General features: G+C 36.0%; 1 protein-coding gene across 8 annotated transcripts in view; it reads left to right on the forward strand.

Annotated features, from left to right (window-relative positions):
• Positions 1–20635, forward strand: part of LOC121729864 (matrix metalloproteinase-14) — a 32753-nt gene extending 12118 nt beyond the window's left edge. The window contains exons 3-14 of one of the 8 annotated variants that reach the window (XR_006036019.1): positions 7613–7742; positions 10882–10986; positions 11787–11955; positions 13246–13321; positions 14111–14188; positions 14433–14564; positions 14930–15098; positions 15628–15831; positions 16222–16478; positions 16976–17132; positions 19388–19481; positions 20277–20635. Coding sequence is in view for 3 of the 8 variants with exons in the window: in XM_042118527.1 (XP_041974461.1) it covers positions 7613–7742; positions 10882–10986; positions 11787–11955; positions 13246–13321; positions 14111–14188; positions 14433–14564; positions 14930–15098; positions 15628–15831; positions 16222–16478; positions 16976–17132; positions 20277–20383 (1584 nt within the window). In the remaining 5 variants the exon portion in view is untranslated. Of the gene's footprint in view, positions 1–7612; positions 7743–10881; positions 10987–11786; positions 11956–13245; positions 13322–14110; positions 14189–14432; positions 14565–14929; positions 15099–15627; positions 15832–16221; positions 16479–16975; positions 17133–18414; positions 18595–18948; positions 19030–19387; positions 19482–20276 lie in introns of those variants that run through there. The other 7 variants (XR_006036021.1, XR_006036018.1, XR_006036017.1 and 4 more) reach the window with 7 other exon arrangements.
• The last annotated feature ends 1864 nt before the right edge of the window (positions 20636–22499 follow it).

The raw sequence follows: 22499 nt of genomic DNA on the forward strand, positions 1-22499 counted from the left end.
TAGTACGGAATTAAATAATTATTATCCACGTACTAAGAATAAATTAATTTTTATTTACACATATTATGCTAGGTAACAATATTGGATCAGAATTTAATTAAGTAGATACTAAATAAACTTGTGCAATCTTGTAAATTATCATTTTTACTCAAATATGCAGGATAGTTATAGTTCAAACATTTTTAGATTCCATTGCAAATATTTATCTTCGAAACGAAGATCTGACAGGTCTACCTACCTATCTTATACACCTACAATAATTACATTATCTGATGACGGATATGGGATAGTATCTCCCCAACAAACAATTTCTTATTAAACAAATGAATCCTGCTAGTTAGCTTAGGTTTATTATATAAAATAACTGAAACTCTCCTAGATCCTTACAATCAGGCATCTATCTCATTAATTGATAAAACAGTGGTTGCGTGCGGGCCGTCACTTACAGAGCAGTGCTTTTTTCTAACCCCTCCCCTTTGTGAGTGCACGTTTGTCACGTGTGTTGGCATTGTTGCCATATAATTGGCACGCCAATCATATTTACACGTGGAACTGGCCGTGGACGTGATGACTGGCATCGGATACCATAAATTATATCTGCAATTGCATCGGCTAATATCAAAAAATTATGGTGTAATGTTTGCGTGCGGGTCGGCGGTAACTTTCCGTTTTTATGCGCTCAAGAATGTGGAAGAATAAAATCGTATTATACCGACTTCATTTTGAGTATTTTTCTACTTAAACGTCTTTATATAAGCATTATTCATATTCCCAGAAGGTCGTTTTTTGATTTTACTAAAATCATATTGTTATCGCCTCCACCCTCAAAAAACTATTCTAGTCAATAATCATAAATTATATTATGACTATTGCAAAAATTAAATGAAAAACTTTATCTAGTCAGTTCATGTAGGTACTACGTGTATTAAGATTAGGTATTATTAAGATTTTTCATAATTTGTGCGGCATGCAGGTGCAAAACTTACTGGGCGTATCAGGCGGTATCAGCTTCCACAGACATAAACACGGTTTGCTTCTTAGAAATATTCATCATAAAGATGTATCTAATTTCGTCACATTAAAAAACATACACGTCTTGTAATATTTTTTTAAATAAGACTGAAAACAATTTCCAAATATAATAACAGAAAATAAAATATTTAAGCCACCTTTAAAGTAAATGACACAAGATTTTGATTAATGTAGCAGGTAGTTTACTATTTTAAGCTTAACGACTTATCTCAGTTAAAATTTTACAATTTATTTTAACTGCTCTATACAATAAGTTTAACTGCCTTATTAAGGGTCATTTATATTCGAAACCACCAAATGCCCGCATAGTTGAAATTTAAAGTTTATCAGGCTATCCGTATTTTAGATGAATACTTGATAACTTTATCAGTCCCCTCGTGAACCCGTGGTATACTTTTTTTATTTATTTCTATAGAAATATAAGCAACAATTTTAGCTATTTAGATTGAATAATATTAATATAATATCTATGGACGCTTCACACCACGTCTGTCTGGCCCCGTGGTAAGTACCTGACGGACTTGTGTTACAGGTACCAGACAACGGAAATATATTTAATATTTTTATACTATACATATATTTAAGATTTTTATTTTATGATACACATATTTAATACACATCCATGACTTAGGAACTTTGAAAACTTTTTGTTCCGTCGGCGGGATTCGAACCCGCGACCCCCGGCTTGAGCTACCAACGCGCTCACCACTGAGCCACAGAGGTCGTCAAATACTAATCATAATATAAATAATAGAGTAAGGTTTGAGACTTTTTGAATATTTATTAACTTACTGCATGTATTTCTGGTATCTGCACTATCCTAAAAAAATACTGTAGAAGTTACGATATTTAGTACCTGCTTCGACCTTCACAAAACGATGAATAACATGGTATATTGACATCGAGGAGGTGCAGTGATTCAACGTGCAAACAAAAGGCTAGGCAATTTAGTCATAAAAGTATAATTAAAATAAATTAAAAGAAAATCTTTGTTGTTTCTATAATGGCTAATTTAAAATGTAATAGTATTTATAACGCATAGTTATTTAATTTCCAGTAAAAAATGACGGTGATTAATTGTAAGTTTTTAACCGACTTCCAAAAAGGAGGAGGCTATAATATGTTCGGCTGTGGATTTTTTTAAGTTAAAATATTTATTTTGTAAAAAAAAAACATTTAAAAATAGTGGATGGGTTCGTAAGTGGGTTCAAGGTGTATTTACCGTTGAGCATTGTGCGGTTTGTACAGTCATTTAGCAGTCAAGTGCGAGTTTTCCTCCGTTTGTTCATGAACTTCACATTTGCATGTACGAGACAAGGTGTGGGTCATTGTTCATTGTGCCACTACTACGAAAATGTCCTTCGACTTGAACTCTATTGATTACCATCTGACCTCAGACTAGTATGGAGTAAAATGAAAAAAAAAAAACCACAGCCGAACGTATAACCTCCTCCTTTTTGGAAGTCGGTTAAAAAAACCACAGCAGAACATTTTTTTGTCCAAACTTAATCAGTTATAAAATCATTTTTAACTGACACCCAAGCAGGTGAAGGAGAAAATGAATAAAATAAAAACTTTAATAATAAAATATGAATTCAATTATTACACAAATTAATTACTTTTCACACAAAGAAATTGTCGCTCCTTAATTTTAATTGGTCACAATTTCACATTCAAGTTAACTTGGAGGCTAACAAAGATGTCACTCGTAACACTGATGGATAGCTTACTCGAGATCAGATAAGAACTCTCAATACGCTGACCGTTAAGGCACACTGACACCGTTACGGCTGTCCGAATATTCGGCGCTCTCGTCCTCGCTTCTGTGTCAATAGGTTCCTCTATAACGGTCTCAGTGCCGCCCACATGGACTCATTACTTTCTGACTCACGATAATACCACAAATCAATATTAGTGTACACTCAATACGGGATTTACCTGCAGTGTATGTATGAGGAGTCAACAACTAATCGCTGCATTTGTTTACTACCATTTTATTAAGAGTTTTTGCCACTGAATTAATATTTATTTAAGTAACATATAATAATTTTCTATGTGACTCTTTTTTTTCTGAAAGGAAATAATAAAAAATTATTTAGATACTTTTTTGTTGCGGTATTGAGATCTTAAAAGTAATAAAGTCTATGCTCGACTTTGCACACAGCAATACTAAAATGTATTGTGTGACACAGCCTAATATAAATCATCGCTTGGTCAGTGTAGTATAGGAGTAGAATAGGAAATAAAATATTATAATGTACATCTAATCTTTATGTATTTTTAAATAAATCTAATAACATCCAACGCATTGTTCTCCTAATCAACATCCAAGTATGCACATGAACTTTATAAGTAAAATCTACGGAGAAGTGCATTACGCTGTATTCATGCAAATAAAGTCAACGCTCGAGTGTGTACCTACTACCTACCTAATACAAACCAACGCTTAGTCAGTTACTGCTAGGAAATCCATAATAATATAATATTATTAATGCGAAAGTGTGTCAGTATGTCTGTCTTTTACCTTTTCACGTCCAAACCACTGAAATTTAGTATGAAGATACTTTGAGTTCCGGAAAAGGAAATAGGATACTCTTTATTTAAAAAAAAACACACGTTACACGCGTGATACTAATTTCGACGCATCGGAGTTGCGGGCGTCATCTAGTGATATATAAATATTAAATTTACTTTTTAAGGCCATCCCCTGAGCAAACGACCTTGACCATACAATTGCCGCGCTGCAGAGATCGCACCAAAATTCTATTTTTTTTACTTACCTTAGTTCAAAATTGACCTAAAAAAAATCAAACGGCAAATATGTAGTTGATGAAATTATCGATCTATTGTCGTGTGTTTCAAATAAACGTAATTTCTAAATACTAGGGAGATACTGAATGTATTGCATTGGAAGCTGACATCATGAGTAATATAATAAACAAAAATAGGAAATTATTAACGGAGAAGGGAATGTTCATATGCTGAAGATTTTGCTGTATTTTTATTATAATTTTGTAGTTTTTAAATTATAAGTTAATAAGACTCTAAAAACGGTAAATTACGGCATCTCCGTAGGGAGAGCGTCTTAAATTTAATGCACGTGCGCCGAAGTGCAAGCAGTTAAATAACGGAGAAGGGAATGCTCATATGCTGAAGATTTTGCTGTATTTTTATTATAATTTTGTAGTTTTTAAATTATGAGTTAAAAAGACTCTAAAAACGGTAAATTACGGCATTTCCGTAGGTGGAGCGTCTTAAATTTAATTCACATGCGCCGAAGTGCAAGCAATTAAAGTTTAATTCTCGTAAATAAAGTCAACGCTCTAGTGTGTACACTCCCAAACGAATCATCGGTTAGTCAGTGACTGATAGTGCACTATTTAGTATTCACAGTCTACTATTTGCGTGGAACAGATTCGTTCGAGGAAGTTATTGTTCGACTTTTGAACTTATCTTTCCTGCATAACATATTTGAGGACATTTATTTACTTTTTAATGCACTAAAGAATGAACAGAATTAATTATAAAAAGAGTTAGTGTTTACTTCTAATACATAAAAAAGTTATGTTATTGCATAGAGTTTAATTTTATTTCTGACTAAAGTATTGTAACATCCTTCTTTCTTTGCGTTTGTAAAACCTAACGATGAAAGGACGATCTCTAGACAAAGGGACACGAGAGATCAATTGAATTATGCATTTCGCGTTCATTCAAGGATACGTTTTAATATTTATTTCTCATGTTTTTCAATAAAAAGTTATATTTATATCCATTCAACTTTGACGTAATTTAACTACTTACTACCTGTGCCTTTTTTAATACTACCATGGCATTGGATGCCATTAAAAATATATAACATTTTAGATTTAACATGCATCTTAATTATTGTACTGTCGTTTATCATACAGTCGAGTGATATTCAGTTATAATGTTTCGATATATCATCGTTATCGCGCGACAACAATAAACAATGGCTAGTGGTCGACCTTGGAGGAGCAACTCATGGAGATTGCAGATGTCCAGGGAAAAGAGATTACCACACTTATACATCCTTAGAGCCAGTTACCTCTAAAAACTAAGAAAAGAGGTGCTTCACAAGTCACAAAGATGCACAAAAATGTTACAGAATTGAAATGTAATTTGCATTTCAATTTTGTATCGACGCATGTTCTATGTATCAACTTTAAAAAATGCATGCTCAAAATAACAAAACTAATTTTAAACATTACCAAAATATATTTATTTAAACTGTACTTTGATCTCTTTATAAATAGAATCTCATGAGATTTTTGATCCTTCGTTCCTATTGTTCGGTAAAATTATCATGTCTTATATGACGCAAATATTGGCTTTGAAATAACATAATAACATTTCTGATTCATTTAAATTTTAACAAAAAAAAAGTTACACTACAAAAATGTTTTCCGAGCCAAAAGAGTTCAACGGCGTTGCAGTTTACAAATAATTACTATCATTTCAAACTCTGTGTTGCTGTAAGTGGTAATAAGTAGTAAGAACTAGATGGTTATAAATAAAAATGCAAATATTTATTCTGTCATCTATAATAATTATTCCATTGTCTATTAATATTTTTTATTAAATTTTCTTCTGCCCGGCTATTACACGTCGCTCGATAAACTCATTACATAAAATCAACATTACATACTGCTACACTTACATAACTTATAAATAGAATAGTAATCATTAGAAATAAGTGATTTGCAATTATTTTAGTAATTTCCATAATTACAGTTGACAGTAAAAAACCAAAACAAGATTAGTATAATTATTATTATGAACGTGTCATAATATTATACAAAACAAAACTTACAATAAAATCAGTTTAATCGAATTTTTAAATCGATAGACCTGATTTTATAGATTTGTATGATTTTATATCGTTTTGAATTCGTTTATCGCTCAGGAATAGATAGACAGACAGGCAGACGGACAGATAGACACACTTTCGCGTTTATTATATTAGTACGGATGGCGTATGGATAACCATATAACAATAACACTGTTATCGTAGTAACTTCTTAACGTCGTTGGATGTAGTATTTATGTTAATAATAATTGGTAGAAAATATGCGGCAGCAAAGTCATCCATTACTCACGTGGAACTTATTCATCATTGTAGTGCACAAGTACCAGAGTACCGTCATTATAGGTTTAGCGTCATCGACGTTACATTGTAACTTAGCTACGTTACTATGGACCCTTATATATTATATAATACTCCCCACACCGATTTCGGTGACGGTGGCTAGTTTCATTGAAACTAGGCCAGCTACGCAGGAGTAATTTATAGTGCTCAAGTGTGTGCGCAGTACACAAGAGCACTCTCTATTCCTTCACTCTCATAACCCAGTGGGACGGAAGACCGACACGACCGGCGAGAGATCAGGCGCAGGACTGACTTTTTACATGCCCATCCGACGCATGGATCTTTGATTGATTACTTGTCAGACAATCAGGTGATCGGCCAGCATTGTCCTAATCAAACTTGGAAATAACATGTTTCCAACGCAGGAATCGAAGCCACGACCTCCGAGTCGAGAGCCACGCTCTTATAACCACTAGACCACGGAGGCATTTGGGTTTAAATGCAATATGCTAGATACCTGTTAAAGTAGGTACAACTGTTCTGATATTGCATTGCTGTCCATGGGTGATGGTAGTTATTTTGCATCAGGTGACTCGTTTGCTCGTCTGCACCCTTATTTTATTTAAAAAATGCTACGATTATATGACATAAAACTTAAGGTTATCTTAGTTTTTATGTCACAAACTTTTTGTATAAGGAAATTTTAAAACAAAGACAATAATATTATTATTATATTATCATTACGCGCATGATATTCGTATTTGCCAAACGATTCACGAAACCTTCCTAGAAATTAATTTAAAAGCACAATATAACAATAATTACCCTAATAGTTTGGTATGATTCATAAAAAATACCAGTAAAATTGTACAGAAAAAAAAAACTTGCACTGTAATTTAAATTTTAAGTATATTATTCCCATACAAAACTTAACATGTTAAAATGAAGAGATAAGATTAGACTTATGGTTGTAGTCTGTAAACATGGCTTATATTTAGCAAAGTACTTTTTATTGCGTGTATCTTTACAGAGTTCATAAAACGTGCAAACAGCTGATAATTATCGAGGTGATGACGTTATAAATTTTAAAATGGGAGTTCCCAAACTTTATAATTTTTTCTCTCAGACATATTCTCAAGAATTATTTAGACTCGATAGAAATACTATGATAATTGAAATAATAACTAACGCTATTTGTATTTTATATTTATTGTGTCCTATATTTTACCTGAAAACAAGCTTCAGCATTTTGGCGCAAGACCATGTTGTACGCTTATTAAATCAATGGTTTTAATTTACCCCCTCATATTAAAAAAAAAACTAGATTCTACTTCGTCTACCTTTGCATCTCACACTACGGGACTTTCAGAATAAGACGGCGCATAAAATTCGCACATCATTCATGACCATTTCATAGGCAAAAGTCCATATCCCTTGAGGGTACGGCAGGCTGATTATGACGTCCACTTCCAGATGTACCTCGCGCAGTACGGCTACCTCAGTCCGTCCGTACGGAACCCCTCCAGTGGACACATAGTGGACGAGGGCTCATGGAGAAAGGCGATATCAGAGTTCCAGAGCTTCGCCGGACTTAATACTACTGGTATGTAAATTGTAATCAGCTGTTACCATTAAGCTCATCGCACATTACACTGACTCGACGCCAACCAACTCACAGCATGGCATGGAAACGTAAGCTATATTGTTAGGCCATAAGAGCAAAATTTGCGTAATTCGCACCGCGTGGACATGAGCCAGTTGGCGACTAGTTGTTCACTTGTTCGTAAATTAACATCTAAGTAACACTACATAAAACTGACAATTCAATGCCATTCTGTGAGATGGGTTAGAGTGGAGTAGATTTAATATGCGATGAATATAATATGATGATGATGATTCTACGTATTTAGGGACCGGAGTATCCTTAAAAATATAGAATACTTAAGGTAACGCCTTGATAATTTGGCTGCAGCGATATCGATTTTTCTCAACAATGACTAAAGCTAAGAAATTAAATTTCATTGTCAGTATTCATCATGTCTTTATCTTTGAATTACCTATAGCATAACACGAATGGTCAACTTTTATAACACAGAATAATTAATCAAAAATACCTCTATAAAAACAGGGATTCTAATTTTGCCAACAGAGGAGAGTGATTTAAGCTTCCAAAATTTGTACATAGATTAGTTCAAGCATACACTATAATTTGCCCAAAGCTTATATGAAACATATTTATGGTTTTTAAATTACGCGACAAAAACCATTTTACCATTTACTTAAATGCGGCGTCACCTTAAGACGCCTTATGTCAAATCCGTGCTTGACTTCCAACTTCGCTGTCGAATGTAGCGACTCAAGCGGCAGTACGAGGGGGATTACAATAGCAACTCCTCGATCCTCTTTAAGAAAAAAGAAGCCTGTTTAAAAAAAAAAGAAGAAAAATTCTTTAAGTGAAGCATCAATGAGGGTTGATAGTCCAAATGCAAAGTTTATTCTTGTGTGTCAATGAATTATAAAAGATTTAACCATAAGTGGACTGAAAATATCATTGCGATAAAGGAATTAAAATAGAAATAGACGTACTGCGGTGGTAGGATTAAAAAGGCTTTACAAATTGGAACGTTTCCAACACACGTTCATTGTTGTGTGTACTAGTCTCACACAAACTTTACCCTTCATATTACGAGTTAGCGTATAATAGTAATCTATCTCGCAGAATCTAGACAAAGTTTGTTACGTAGCGTGATAAAATTGTAGCGCTAATGACTTTACCAGAAAACAATATAGTGTCAATGTAAATATAAAAAATGCGAAAGAGTGTCTGTCCATTACCTCTTTAAGCTTAAACTGCTGAACCAATATAAATAAATATGTGTATATTAATAATGTGAAGCCAGATTTAAAGAAATTAGAGTTGCCAGCCTTAAAGAAAATATAACTTCTCAAGATATAAACACGTTACTTACAGCTTGTTAAATTAGTCAACGTTTGACGTAATGATACATCCGCTGCTTTACTAACCTTGGTGCCGACTCCTATAAAAACGACAATAATTTATTTTTTTGTCTCTATACATCAGGTATCGACAACACTTATTGTTTACTTTATTTATCGATGTCGTTAATCAGAAGCTGCTAATAATATAATTGGTACGTCCAAGTATTGTCACTTTTTTGCTTAGAAACTATGTAACAATTAAATGCCCCTTATAATTTTCAGCGTAGTAAAATAATTGTCAAATAATACGTTGTAAAATTGTTCGGTTTCATAATTACAGTAGTACGTGTTCAAAGCACGTTATACCTGTAACTACTAAGTTTCTACAAGGTTTCATAAACAACAAATACTATAGGTAACCGCCAACTTTAGCAGTTGTAACTTGTAAGGCATTCAAAATACGCCGATATAGAAGTCACTCACACAATCGAACAAGATTTATATGATTACTATTTTTATAATTATTCCTTTAGGCTTTTTATAGTTATCTTAAACTCTGTATGTCATCAAAATAGCGAATTTTCGAAACAAATCTGTCCAACCCCGGTAGGCTTACGAATCATTTTATTTTCCATTTCAATACGGTTCACTGTGTACAACATGAGAATGACATTGGTAATGCAATTATGTAGACTGGTTGACAACTATTCGATCTACGGCTACGTGGTCAGAAGTTGAATCTACCTTTGTATTGAGTGCATCTGCTGAGCGAATCGGAACCTTATGATAACAAGCATAAGAGTGTCGTGCTTGTCACGATGAGTAGCCTGTTAGACGAAGTTATTAAGTAAGCAAATAACGCACTATTGATCTATGTATTATTCATCGGCGGTGATCGTAACTTTAGGAGTGTATTAAACTTATGACGTCATCACAACTCATTACATTACTGGCCTGAGTTGTCCTGTTGCTATCGGCTACGGGCAACTACTTTGTGAACAGGCTTATAGCAGCTAAAAGTCTATAATCCGCACTCAGAGTCACTTGATGAAGATTAAACTTCAATTTAATGAAGAGTTTGACAGATATATTATGGCGCTTATGTCAAAACCTTCATTTAATTACAGTTAAGTGATGAATATCTGAGTGCGGAAGTTAATTTATTCGATTTCAATGTAAAATTTGCATCAACTTACAATTAGCTCCCAAGTTAAAATATTTCGACCAAATAAGTGAAATGAGAAATTTTCATTGAAAGACGTTCGAACTCTTTCAAAGTTACATCATAATTGAAGTTGCAAAGGTTTAATCGCCAAGATTAACCCTTTAACTAGTTAACAGCTAACGTTTAAGGAAGTAATTATACGTTGACAACAAAAACCGTGAGCGGAAAACGACGTAAAGGCGAACTGGTCGATAGTCCTCATCCACGGAATTACACACATTTGTGGGAAATTAGGATTTTCCAGCAACCTTGTTGCAAAGTGCATACACTTGTAATCATTACCATCTCTTTCGTAGATGGGTTTATAAATAATAATTGTGAAGAAACATTTTTTTTTATGAAATGGGTTTTTAAGCTACTGAACTATTATTGATTGGCAACAGATTATAGACCTCAGTGATAGGCTAGTAAGTAGGAACTCCATCCACTCCAGGTAATGTTTACTGCAATTAACGTTCAAAAGTGTAATTTGGAATATACCTTATTATTTCTAAAATTGCTTAACTGTAGCTAGTATCTATATTCTATAATGTACGTTTTTGTTACTTTGTTAATAATTTTTTTTCTATAATTTCAGGCGAGTTAGATGAAGAAACCGTAACGTTAATGTCACTGCCAAGGTGCGGAGTTAAGGACAAAGTCGGCTTCGGAGAGAGCCGCGCTAAGAGATACGCTTTACAAGGTAAACTATCGATTAGTATTCGTTTCACAATGAGCTGATTATTTTAGATCTCTCTAAAACAGTGGTTCTCAAACTTTTAAGAAGTGTCAATTTTGGCGGACCTCAAAAAAATGGAATGTATTATTTTTGAATGCATTATATCCATGCTGGAATTTCTAAAAGTAATTTATGAACTGCTCGCTTCTAAAAGGCCTTTGCGAAGCGCCAGGGCCCAGGGTTCCGCGGAGCACACTTTGAGAATGATTACTCTATAGAATCCTGAAAATTTAACATATTATGTAATCAATATAATCCGGGCCAGAAGCGCTTTGTGAATGAGAAGGCATTATTTCATATTTGTATTTCCGAAGCAAAAAGTTAGTTTACACTTTACAGTTAAATTATAGGACGGCCCATTAGTAGACAATTGTTAAATATTTATTATAATTTTATTACACATCAGACAAAGAAAAACAACATACGTTTAAGTACATAAACAAAAGAAATAAAAACCGCTATATCTCAGATAAATCTTTATCTAGTATTACTGTGTTACATACGAACCGAAAATAAACTGAAATGAAACCAAACTCCGCTTCATACATTTTATGGCTTCGTTAGAGTTTCTTACGCCGGTTCTTCTCGCCGGGCTAGTCCCCAAAAGGTAGGCACTTCTGCCCAAAATCGTGACGGCGTCGTGATGTTATATTGTTATTATTTCGACCCTCTTTTTCTTGACGCGACCTCGAAATTTCGCTCACAACGCTCGTAAAGTAGTTTCACTTCAATAAATCCATATCCACAAATCCATTACTTTTCAGGATCAAGATGGCGTGTTAAGAATCTGACGTACAAGATCTCGAAGTACCCGTCTCGTCTGAACCACGCCGAGGTGGACGCGGAGTTGGCTAAGGCGTTTTCAGTGTGGTCCGACTACACAGACCTCACATTCACGCAGAAGAAGGCCGGACAGGTGCACATTGAAATCAGGTGAGATACGAAAAACACTCAGAGGGTATTAATTGCTGAAGCAGTCATATTTTGATGTAGTCTTTGTTAGAAAATGTATATGGATTTTAGGTCGAAACCTTCATTAGTGACTACTTAAGTAATATTTGAATGACCCTAAGTACGGCTGTTTGAGCGTAGGCAAAAATACTAACTGCCTGGAAATTGTCTAAATTTTTTTTAAGCAATTTTCATAATTAACTCTATATTTAAGGGATACATACACACTCTAAATTATTAACACTTTGTTTTGTGACACCTTGTATATCCTTAATATTGAAGACAGCACAAGATATCATTCATGTAGCTGTGATCTCTCAGAGTTTTAATACGAGGGCTTTAAACGCCTTGAAAATACACAACAATTACCGCAATCATACACTGTATGATGTTTCTGTGGGCTCAACACAATAGTAATCCGCGTTGCGTAACAGACACAAAACCATTTACGTACAAAATGGGTTCGTCATTTGGAACGATTTTTTAACTGTCCTTGACACATTCTCCTATAAAATATACACCATAACATACTGGACCTCGACTTTTTTCAGAAATATTATGTGTCATTCTTAGGTACTTAAAAATGTTGTAACTACATAAGTAATATAGTTTTATGTGACGAATATTTTCTGTTGATTAAGATTGCCTTTGTAAAACTTATGGAATTCATTTTGTGGTAGTGTTATAAAACTGTAGATGTGTGTGCAAGCGCTACATTAATACTAATGGAAGCTATAATGTTGATTCTACATCTGTATGTAAATCACTAACGCATGATTGTAATCAGTCAACGTGAAAATCATGATGTCATAAGTATGTCATACAATAGAAAATCACTATAATTGATGATCAAACGATTCGTATAAAATACACCCTACCCATAATAATAGCTGTACAAGCACAATGTCAACATAATACACGCACTAACAATATGTCAGATTTTAAAGTAACATATTTCATCTTTTAACTGTCTCCTTGGGAACCTATATAAAGTTTAACGAGTATTTCACTACTACAAGGATTACTTCATGCCGTAATGCTAAGTGTACACGAAGACACTGACACTCGACAGAAATGTTGCCACTAGTGTCGATTGCGTTCACACTACATCTGCAACTAACTTTCGCGGCAGTGTACACACACAGACATTCCATGTCTACACAGAGTATTTAATGTCTAGTGTCGTCGTGTATCCTTACCATAATTTTTCTTTACCCCTTCAAATGCGTGCTTGCTGTAGCTCATATCTATGTAAATGTTTGCGTGTTCCAGGTTTGAGAAGGGCGAGCACGGTGACGGCGACCCGTTCGACGGCCCCGGCGGCACCCTGGCGCATGCCTACTTCCCTGTAAGTATGCGTTACCATGACAACGTGGGACAGTACTTATCCTTGTGCGGGGCAATCAATCAAACCAGAGAAATTGATTTGATTGATTGATTTGCGGGCAAGTTGGCGGCGCTCGCGGTATTTGGTTAGGTTATGACAAGGCGTATTATCCGACCAAATAACATAAATCCGCCACCAGACTATAAATCATTTCCTGTGATTGTACAAAAGTATGGGATTAAGATTTAATTCTGAAATTTAGTAACGGTTGTATAATTATTACCTGTATACTTAATGTAAATATTGTAAATCCTTTTATGATGAATGATAAGTGGCTAGGAAGTATAACAGGGAAAGCATGGCTAATATAACTATACTATACAATATAAATAACGCGTGAATATTATAAAATATGTATATAATAATATCGGAAACGTCACATTAGACCCGGATGTGGAAATGTGGAAATGACACACATAAATTACGTAAGGGTCCGCTCGCTGGCGCTAATGTATCGCTTTGGTTTTCATTATACCGCTATAAAATGGGATGAAATGGGTTTAACTTAAATCGATATAATTGAGACCTATCCACTTAATATTATGTCGAGGCAAAAAGCGTGATCAAAATAATTTGAGGCCTTTAGGATTGTTTAGGGTTGTAAGGGCCATTTTGATATTTTAGATATGACGTACATAATATTATCTTGTAAGTACTGAAAGATAAGTGAAACTTGTTGTGTTTGTAGATTTCCAGATTTATAAGTAGTACTTACAATAATATTATTAACTGATCGCTATTATATTTCAGGTATACGGTGGTGATGCTCACTTTGACGATGCCGAGATGTGGTCCATCAACACAAGGAGAGGAACAAATCTTTTCCAGGTACTTATTCCCTAACTAAATAACAAACTATTTTTGTGCAAGTTTATACAACTAAAATATTATAATTAATATGATTGTAGTAATTTATTGTTTGTACGAGTATTGTATGGACATTAACTACAATTTAACTCAAAAACTATTCAACAGATTTTGATGAAATAAGAAGTGGCAGTCAATTTTTTTCAAAGTTTGTGAATCAAATAGCAGGCTTTTCAAATTTTTAGCTTATAATTATTAATTGCAGGTGGCCGCGCACGAGTTCGGTCACTCGTTAGGTCTGTCGCACAGCGACGTGCGGTCCGCGCTCATGGCACCCTTCTACAGAGGCTTCGACCCCGCCTTCCAACTCGACCAGGACGACATACAGGGAATACAGGTACTTTGCTAGTAAATTACACATAAAATATATTTTTATGGTGTAGTAATTCACAAAGACTAAAAATAATAAAAACCCTGTTACTTACACTCTTTACTCTAAAGGACTTTACCCCTACTCTACTTTTTCAACTCTTTACATTTTCATGCATAAGTATGCATTAATTTTCTTGGTCACAATGTCTCAACGACTTTTAAGTAACATACAAGTTACTCAAAAGTTGTTGAGACAAGTTGTTGCACATATTTCATCAGTCTATGTTTACCTGTAGTTTTTAAACCTCTATGGCTTAAACTACTAATCCAATTTTCATAAAAACATTGCACTAATGACTCAGGTGACATAATTTTTCTTCACTTCCCCAGGCTCTCTACGGTCACAAGACTCAGCTGGACATCGGCGGCGCGGCTTCCAACCCGTCAGTACCGAGGGTGACCACCCAGGCGCCCTCCGCCGAGGACCCCGCGCTCTGCGCCGACCCCAGCATCGACACCATCTTCAACTCCGCCGACGGATCCACGTTTGTGTTCAAAGGTGGGTAAATGAGGAAGGTTAATAAAAAAACTAAATTCATAACGGAAGAAGTGGGTTAATAAAGAGGGTAAATAAAAAACTAAATAATAAATTACTTTAAAATTAAAAAAAATGCTGAAGAGATTCACACAGAACCTGGAGCCTAATATCGTAACAAGAACTCATTTTATAGTTATAGTATTCCAGCAGACATACTGTTTAAATAACGTGTGGAGCCATACGTCTATTCGTTGTTACGTTTTAGTCATGAAATTAGGCTTTTAATTGAGTTTGTTCTGTTATTTGCTACTAAGATCTCGTCAGTCTGAGTTATATGTTTAAATACCTTGTTCTACCTAGATAGTTTATAATCTGGATTGAAATAGTGCTCACTATTTCAATCCAGGTTATAAACTATGGATTACGGATTATGGACAGTTAAAAACCTGGATTAAAATAGTGAGCCTAAGTTTATCAACAGTTAAACCACTTCAATAGACATAGTTTGAAGAGGTTTAAACGGGTCTGCAATTTACACATTCATTTTCAGGCGACCACTACTGGCGTCTAACGGAGACCGGTGTGGCGGCAGGCTACCCCCGCCTCATCAGCCGCGCCTGGCCCGGCCTGCCCGGCAGCATCGACGCCGCCTTCACCTACAAGAACGGCAAGACCTACTTCTTCAAGGGATCCAAGTACTGGCGGTACAACGGACAAAAGATGGACGGGGATTATCCAAAGGAGATTAGCGAAGGTAATAAAGGTCACCATGATTGCAAAGCTGCCTCAAGCATGCACATTCGACTTTGATCACAATAATTAATCATAGACGACTTATACTATCCCACAGGCTACATAATTCTTCTGGCACATCTTTTGTGCTGGTCATCCTATATGGTTGAATGCGTCCAGTAACCATAATAGATAGAACGAACCTGTGTACAGTTACTGTATAAAAGTAATAGCACTCTGTATCTTCATTAAACTTAGCAAAAAAGAAGATATCTTGTAGGAATGGTATAAGTAAATCCTTCAAGTCATGCTTTTTCTCATGTTTTCAGTCATTTATCGTTGTATTCTTCTTCGTTTCATCGAAAAAGTAACGTCGTATAACTTAACTCTAATTAAATATTTCAAATTGCAGGTTTCACTGGTATACCTGACAACATCGACGCGGCTTTAGTATGGTCAGGAAACGGAAAGATTTACTTCTACAAGGGCTCTAAATTCTGGAGGTTCGACCCGGCCCAGCGCCCTCCGGTCAAGTCCACGTACCCCAAGCCCTTGTCCAACTGGGAGGGCATTCCCGATGGTATCGACGCGGCCCTTCAGTACACTAACGGCTACACTTACTTCTTCAAGGGCGGCAGCTACTGGCGGTTTAACGATAGAACGTTTAGTGTGAGTAACATTCGTTGGGTAGCCATGTCAATATTTACATTTGTTTACATATTTTCTATTTTAAAACATAGTAAAAAAGGGTTTTTTTTTTATTATAAAATTGGGGCCGTCTATAGACTGTTCGTCCATATCCTTTTTTTCGTCCATATTTTTTTTTTTTTTTTTTTTGTAAAAAAAGGGGTTAGTAAAATTCTTTTATATACTTTCTCCTCGCCATCTTTCAAATATTGCTCATTCAATTAACATCTTTCATAATTAAAACGTGTTATGATCACTGCGTAAATTGAGCGTGAGGTACCTTAAGGCACAGCGTTCATTTAGCCCGTATCGTCATTTTTTGAGGACCTGCTAAATAAGATAATATTGTATACAATATATTCACATATGTTTGTCCCTCTTTTTGAGTGTTATTGTAATAACACCGCTCATACAGCGATAGCTACGCCCACGTTTAATTACCATCGTTAAAAACCACTCAAATGTATTCCTATATCCAGGTGGACTCCGACAACCCCGCGTTCCCGCGGTCTAGCGCGTACTGGTGGCTGGGCTGCAGCAGCGCGCCGCGGGGCACCGTCGGAGGTAACGAGCGTCTCGCCTCCCCACACACCGACGCGGCCGACGACGACGTCGGCGATATCATATTCGACGGAGGTAGGTTCCGGGACCCAGGTCTGGGGGTATCTCTTGACAGGAGCAAAGTGGTAGGAATTGGCAGTAGGACGGAAAAGAAGAATAAGTTATGGTCTGTTTAGTCAACTATTGACATTGTCAAATCTCACGATACATTTTTAATTGACAAAATTGAGGACTAGGTTGTGAATCGATGATCTCAAGATTACCAATGATACTTAAATAATCATTCTTATAATACATTTTTATTGTAATAATTACTTTAGATAGATGAAGTATAAGTTACCATTACCAAGTATTTATTCTAGTAAAAATTTGCCTGTAGTTATAAACTGGGGGTGATACAACAGTGCCAAAAATTTATAGCAATTTTGTAGGACGTCAAGAGATACCCTGTGAAGTAAATCGTGGGATAAATCTGAAAAAATCGTCCTACCGTATCCACTGTTTTTGTTCCTTGTTGGCTATCTTCGTTTTGTGAATGTCCAACTTTTTCTGTTCTTTTTTCTTTTTGAATTTAATATACTGTATTAGATTAGTTTTCTGTTTCTATTGTTTCTTTTGTCTCTTGTTTGTTTTATTTTGTTCCTGTTTTTGATGTGTATTTATATTATGTTACCATTATTATTTTCATCGTTTTATCAGATGCTTTTATCATTGCTTTTCTAACTTAAAAGTGCTTGTATACATAATAATATGAAATATCTATACAAAATAACAAAAAGTAACAAAACTAATTTTTGCCATTATTTGAAAACTAACATTAATATCGACTAACAAGCTTAAAGTGCTAACCAAAGCTTTGCAGTGGTTGACGGTGGATTATCGCAAATCTGAAGAGAAGCTTCTGGGAGCCCTGAACCTATTTACGTTTGAAAAGGTTTTCACACTTTGAAAAGCAACTCTAACAACAGTAATTCCAGAAATCTGTAACAAAACTATATTAAATTATAATAATTTGTTGTTAAAGTGCCTTTTGATCTTTGACGTTGTAGTTATTGAAAGTTTAAATTTTTTCTAAGTGTGATAATAACCTTGTTTATTTATTATATTTAAATACTATTAAGTCACAGTAGTTTATTTTTTACACGAGTAATATTAAAATCACAATTTGAATTAATCACTTTTATGTTCACGCGTTATGCGATTTTAAATCACTTAAACACATGTGTAAGTCACAGTATTTAAAACACTTTATATGTCACAGATTTAAACACTTGTGCTTGTCACTGTATTTAATATTTGTCGTCGCACCGCCCACGGTGCCGGGGCAAATGTGTTATGTGTTGTGTTTGTCTTTTAGGTGTTAAATCATCCGCACCCAGATCATTCTTCTGGTTCAGAAAATAGCCGCGGAGAGTTCCTGTTTCATTGTACATAGACGATAACATACAGAACAAAGACTAAATTAGTATAGGGATATATACCAGTGAGATTATAGACGTAGGCGGTGACTACCGCGGCGCGCTCTCTCGCGTTGCCTGTACGTTTGTTTTTTCACATTTGCATGTTTTTACTTTGAATGCTTGGCTGCGCATGTACTGCTTGCTATCACGTAGAAAATTCAGCACATAGTTCTAGAAATAAGAAAATGTTTCCAGATTTAACAATTTAAATATCAGTAATAATATAAGAAACTATAATATTTACCATATATAATGTACTTAGTTCTGCGTCTAAGTCTTTACTTTTTGACGTTCGATATTTTTCCATTTTAAATTTCGTCAATAGCTGTACTTGGCTATGTAATTAGAATATGTATTTAGTGTAAAATCTGTAAACATTTTCATTAGCACGTTCGGTAGAGGCCACAATATAATTTATGTTCCCATTGTAGGTCTCTCGGCCCACGCGATCCACGTGTTCGTTGTAAATATATAGGACGCGTCAAAAATACCACTCGAGGATAAAAGCGAGTGTAAGAAGTTACTTTAAAAGCACGCTTACATTTGAAGAGTGTTTTATTTTCAATCGAATCTCTACGAGGGTGGGGAGCACTCCGTTTTTTCCTTGGGGACGCAACGGTGGCTGACTCTTAATATTTAATTCGCACCGAGAGCGTCCTCGGTTAACGCACGTTTGAATTTTACATGTGACTAACAAAACCCAGGCGTGTGACGCATGCATACGCTCATAGTTCGTCTAACAAGTTTAATCATACGCTGTAGGAACAATAGAAAACGGATGTCCTACTGGAATTGGCATGGTGTAGTAGTATAGTCGCACCGGGTCGTGGTGGTTGCTCGGCGTCATACTAAACCAGGTTAATGTTTCAGCGGTCAACATACAGTCCGGTGGAGCTAGAGTGTAATACTCTCCCATTATATGGAGGCTCGAACGTCCTCCACCGCGTCTCCATTCCCCCGCATCGTAGGTTGCATTTCATTTCTTTTGCTTAACTTTGATATCCGTTTTATAGCGTCAAAGATACCAAAAATCATTTTGATAGTATTTCATGTTTAATTTTGTATCAGATACCCCCTAGCTTCTGCTCAGTAACGTAAAATACTGCTAGATTCATGCTTAAGCGAGGTCCTATCCATACATCCTTTTTTGAGAAGCATTCATTCATATTTACAAACTTTCGTACCTACTTATAATATCAGTAGGAATTTTTACGAAATCCATTTTATACGCGTTGGTATGGTTATCAAAGTATGTTTGACGTTCAATTTATGCTTCAAATGGATATCAAAGTTTTGAAATCAGTTCCACACTTTGAAAGGACTTCAAAGTTTGTCAGCATACCTTGCAAAGTGGAACTGATTTTCGAGCTCACATGTTTGCTTGGTGTGTTCATTTCATTACACTTTTGTTTTGATTCAAAACGATTCTTACAATATCTTTCATACTTACAAAAATCAATCTATATAAACGTAATGAATTAAATTAAATTTATATTACATTTACAAAAAATTAAGGTTGATAAATACAGGTAAGTTTTATGAAAATCTAGAATTTCACATTGAAATCTGATATTATAATAATTATTACTAATATGTTTTATTTTAAAACAAAGCTACTCGATACTTATCGCTCGAATAGCGACAATTAATAATAATTTAATATATTGTGAGAATCGTCGAAGCATGACTGTTTGTTGTAGCACATAGCACGCTACACCTGTGTGTCACATCAGTAGCTACATATGTGGTGTGTCCGCAGACGAGCCTGATGCGGCAGGCGGCAACGGCGCGGGCTGGCGGCGGCCGCTCGGTGCCCTCACCACCGCGACCCTGGTGCTGGCGGTGAGCTGGCTGACACGCGCCTAGCGCCCGCCCGCGCCCCCCGCGCCCTCGCGCCCCCCGCGCCCCCGCGCGCCCGTCTCCCACTGTGATCGTGTTGTGCCTGCGCGCCCGATATATTGTGTATAGCGGGCGCTAGCTGTGATGAGTGTGTTTTATACGTGAACAATAATTTAATTCGAAGTCATAGTTTTTATACTTAATATAAATAGATGATGTAAGTCCGAGTGTGATATTGATGTAAGCGATGATTTTTATATTAAAAGACTATTTAAACTCGAGAGTGTTTTCATTCGGGATCGATAAATAACAGGCATGATTGTATTTTATTCGGTTTATTTAACGTTTTTCTGTTTCTCCAATAATTCTCCTTAAGTTAGTAATTACAAGTTTATATGACAATATTTTTCGTTTTTATTTCATTTTCATAAACGTATTTTTTTAATAAACATCTCCACATTTCTCCGTAACACGGTCGGGCGACCTACTAGCTCAATCTTGCTAATTTTTAGGAAAATGCAAATAATATTAAACTTCGAAATCTGTCTACGTTAATCGAATAAGATTCTTACTTCGAGTGCCGAAACGTGTCCGGCGGAGCGGGCGGAGGCGGACGCGGGGCGGACGCGGGGCGGCCGCACCGGGTGGGGCGCTCGTCCTTCATAGCGGTGCTATGCGGCCGCTACGAGGGGGCGCCCAGCGCGTAGAGTAGTCCGCGCGCCCACCCCGCGGCCGCCCCGTGACCGCCCCGGCCGGGACCGGCACGCTTCACTTAGAAGGCATAACATAAGACCTTAGTACACGATCACTACTCGAGAAACACCTACGACATCCTAGATCATATCAATATATAGGAGTCCCGCGTGCTGTGGCAGTGTTCATAATTTATACTTACACTACACTACGTCTCTCACTATTAATCAGGCAACTTTAATGATATTTAATCTCAATATTAAATACAAGCTGCCCTAGAGGACAATTTATTTTATATCTAAAATGTGTATGCGAAATTCAACACGGTCAAATTTTATAAACGTGTCGTTCTAAACGTTATACGTAATATATTTATATGATCTAGAACTTATTAGTAATAATTGTATTAGAGTACTCGTCTCGTCAGCCTCACGCGAGAGTCGAAACGATCGTCGAATAAAATTAGTAAAGTCAACAGAGTATCGAAACCAGTCTGCCGGAGGACGCGACGTGCATCGAAAGAAAAATAAAATATGGCCGTTATGCAAATTATCATATTTATTATTTCACTGTAATAAATTATATCCTAACAATTAAACAACTCATACATATAATGAACCATTCTAAAACTTATCATTAGTCCACTGATTCATTTTCTTAGAAAATGTTTTCACTGTATTTTCCTAGTTACATTAAATGTTTTAACGGCACTGTTTACATTTACCTACACGTACGTGTATATACATTCCTGCCTCGACTCGCTAAATCAACAGACCAGGAGAGAAGACAACTGATGGGAGCGAACGACCGATAACCTCGCGCTATTGTCGCTTTCGTCTGTTAAAAATCAACGAACGGTTAAAATTAAGTGTTTACGAGTACCAATCATTACATTTAAACTTACGAAACTATTTTAATTAATACGAAAAGAATTTGCAACACTTCGATTTGTAAACGCGCGGTCGGGGCGCGTCGCTCGGCCGCGAGGAGACGCGACGCGATCGACGCGACGCGACACGACGCGACGCGAGCCGACCCGTGCTGGCCCGCAATCGACTCCGTACAAAAGGCTATGATGCACGTTTTCGTTGTAATCAAACAGATTGTGCTGACTTATCCTACTCGTTCACCGATTCTGCATCAGCACTTGACTTACATATCTTAGACATCTATTATTTTGGGAATTTAAAGTATTAGCTGCATCGTATAAAATATTTAAATATCAACATGATCGTGGACTGTTACCGGTACTGAAGGCTACCATTTGGTGTTTTTCTTACATTAATTAGTATTACCTTAACTGAATCGCCGTAGACGTCTATTGTACACTGGAATACACGTAACTGACGGATAACACACACTACAACGCTGCTGCTGTGTCGCCGGTCGCGGGGACCAGACTGGCTACTTGGCGTATCGAACTATTCAAATAACGAGGCACAGTTACATA

Source organism: Aricia agestis, chromosome 8 (assembly GCF_905147365.1).
Source record: "Aricia agestis chromosome 8, ilAriAges1.1, whole genome shotgun sequence".
Taxonomy (NCBI): Eukaryota; Metazoa; Arthropoda; class Insecta; order Lepidoptera; family Lycaenidae; genus Aricia; species Aricia agestis.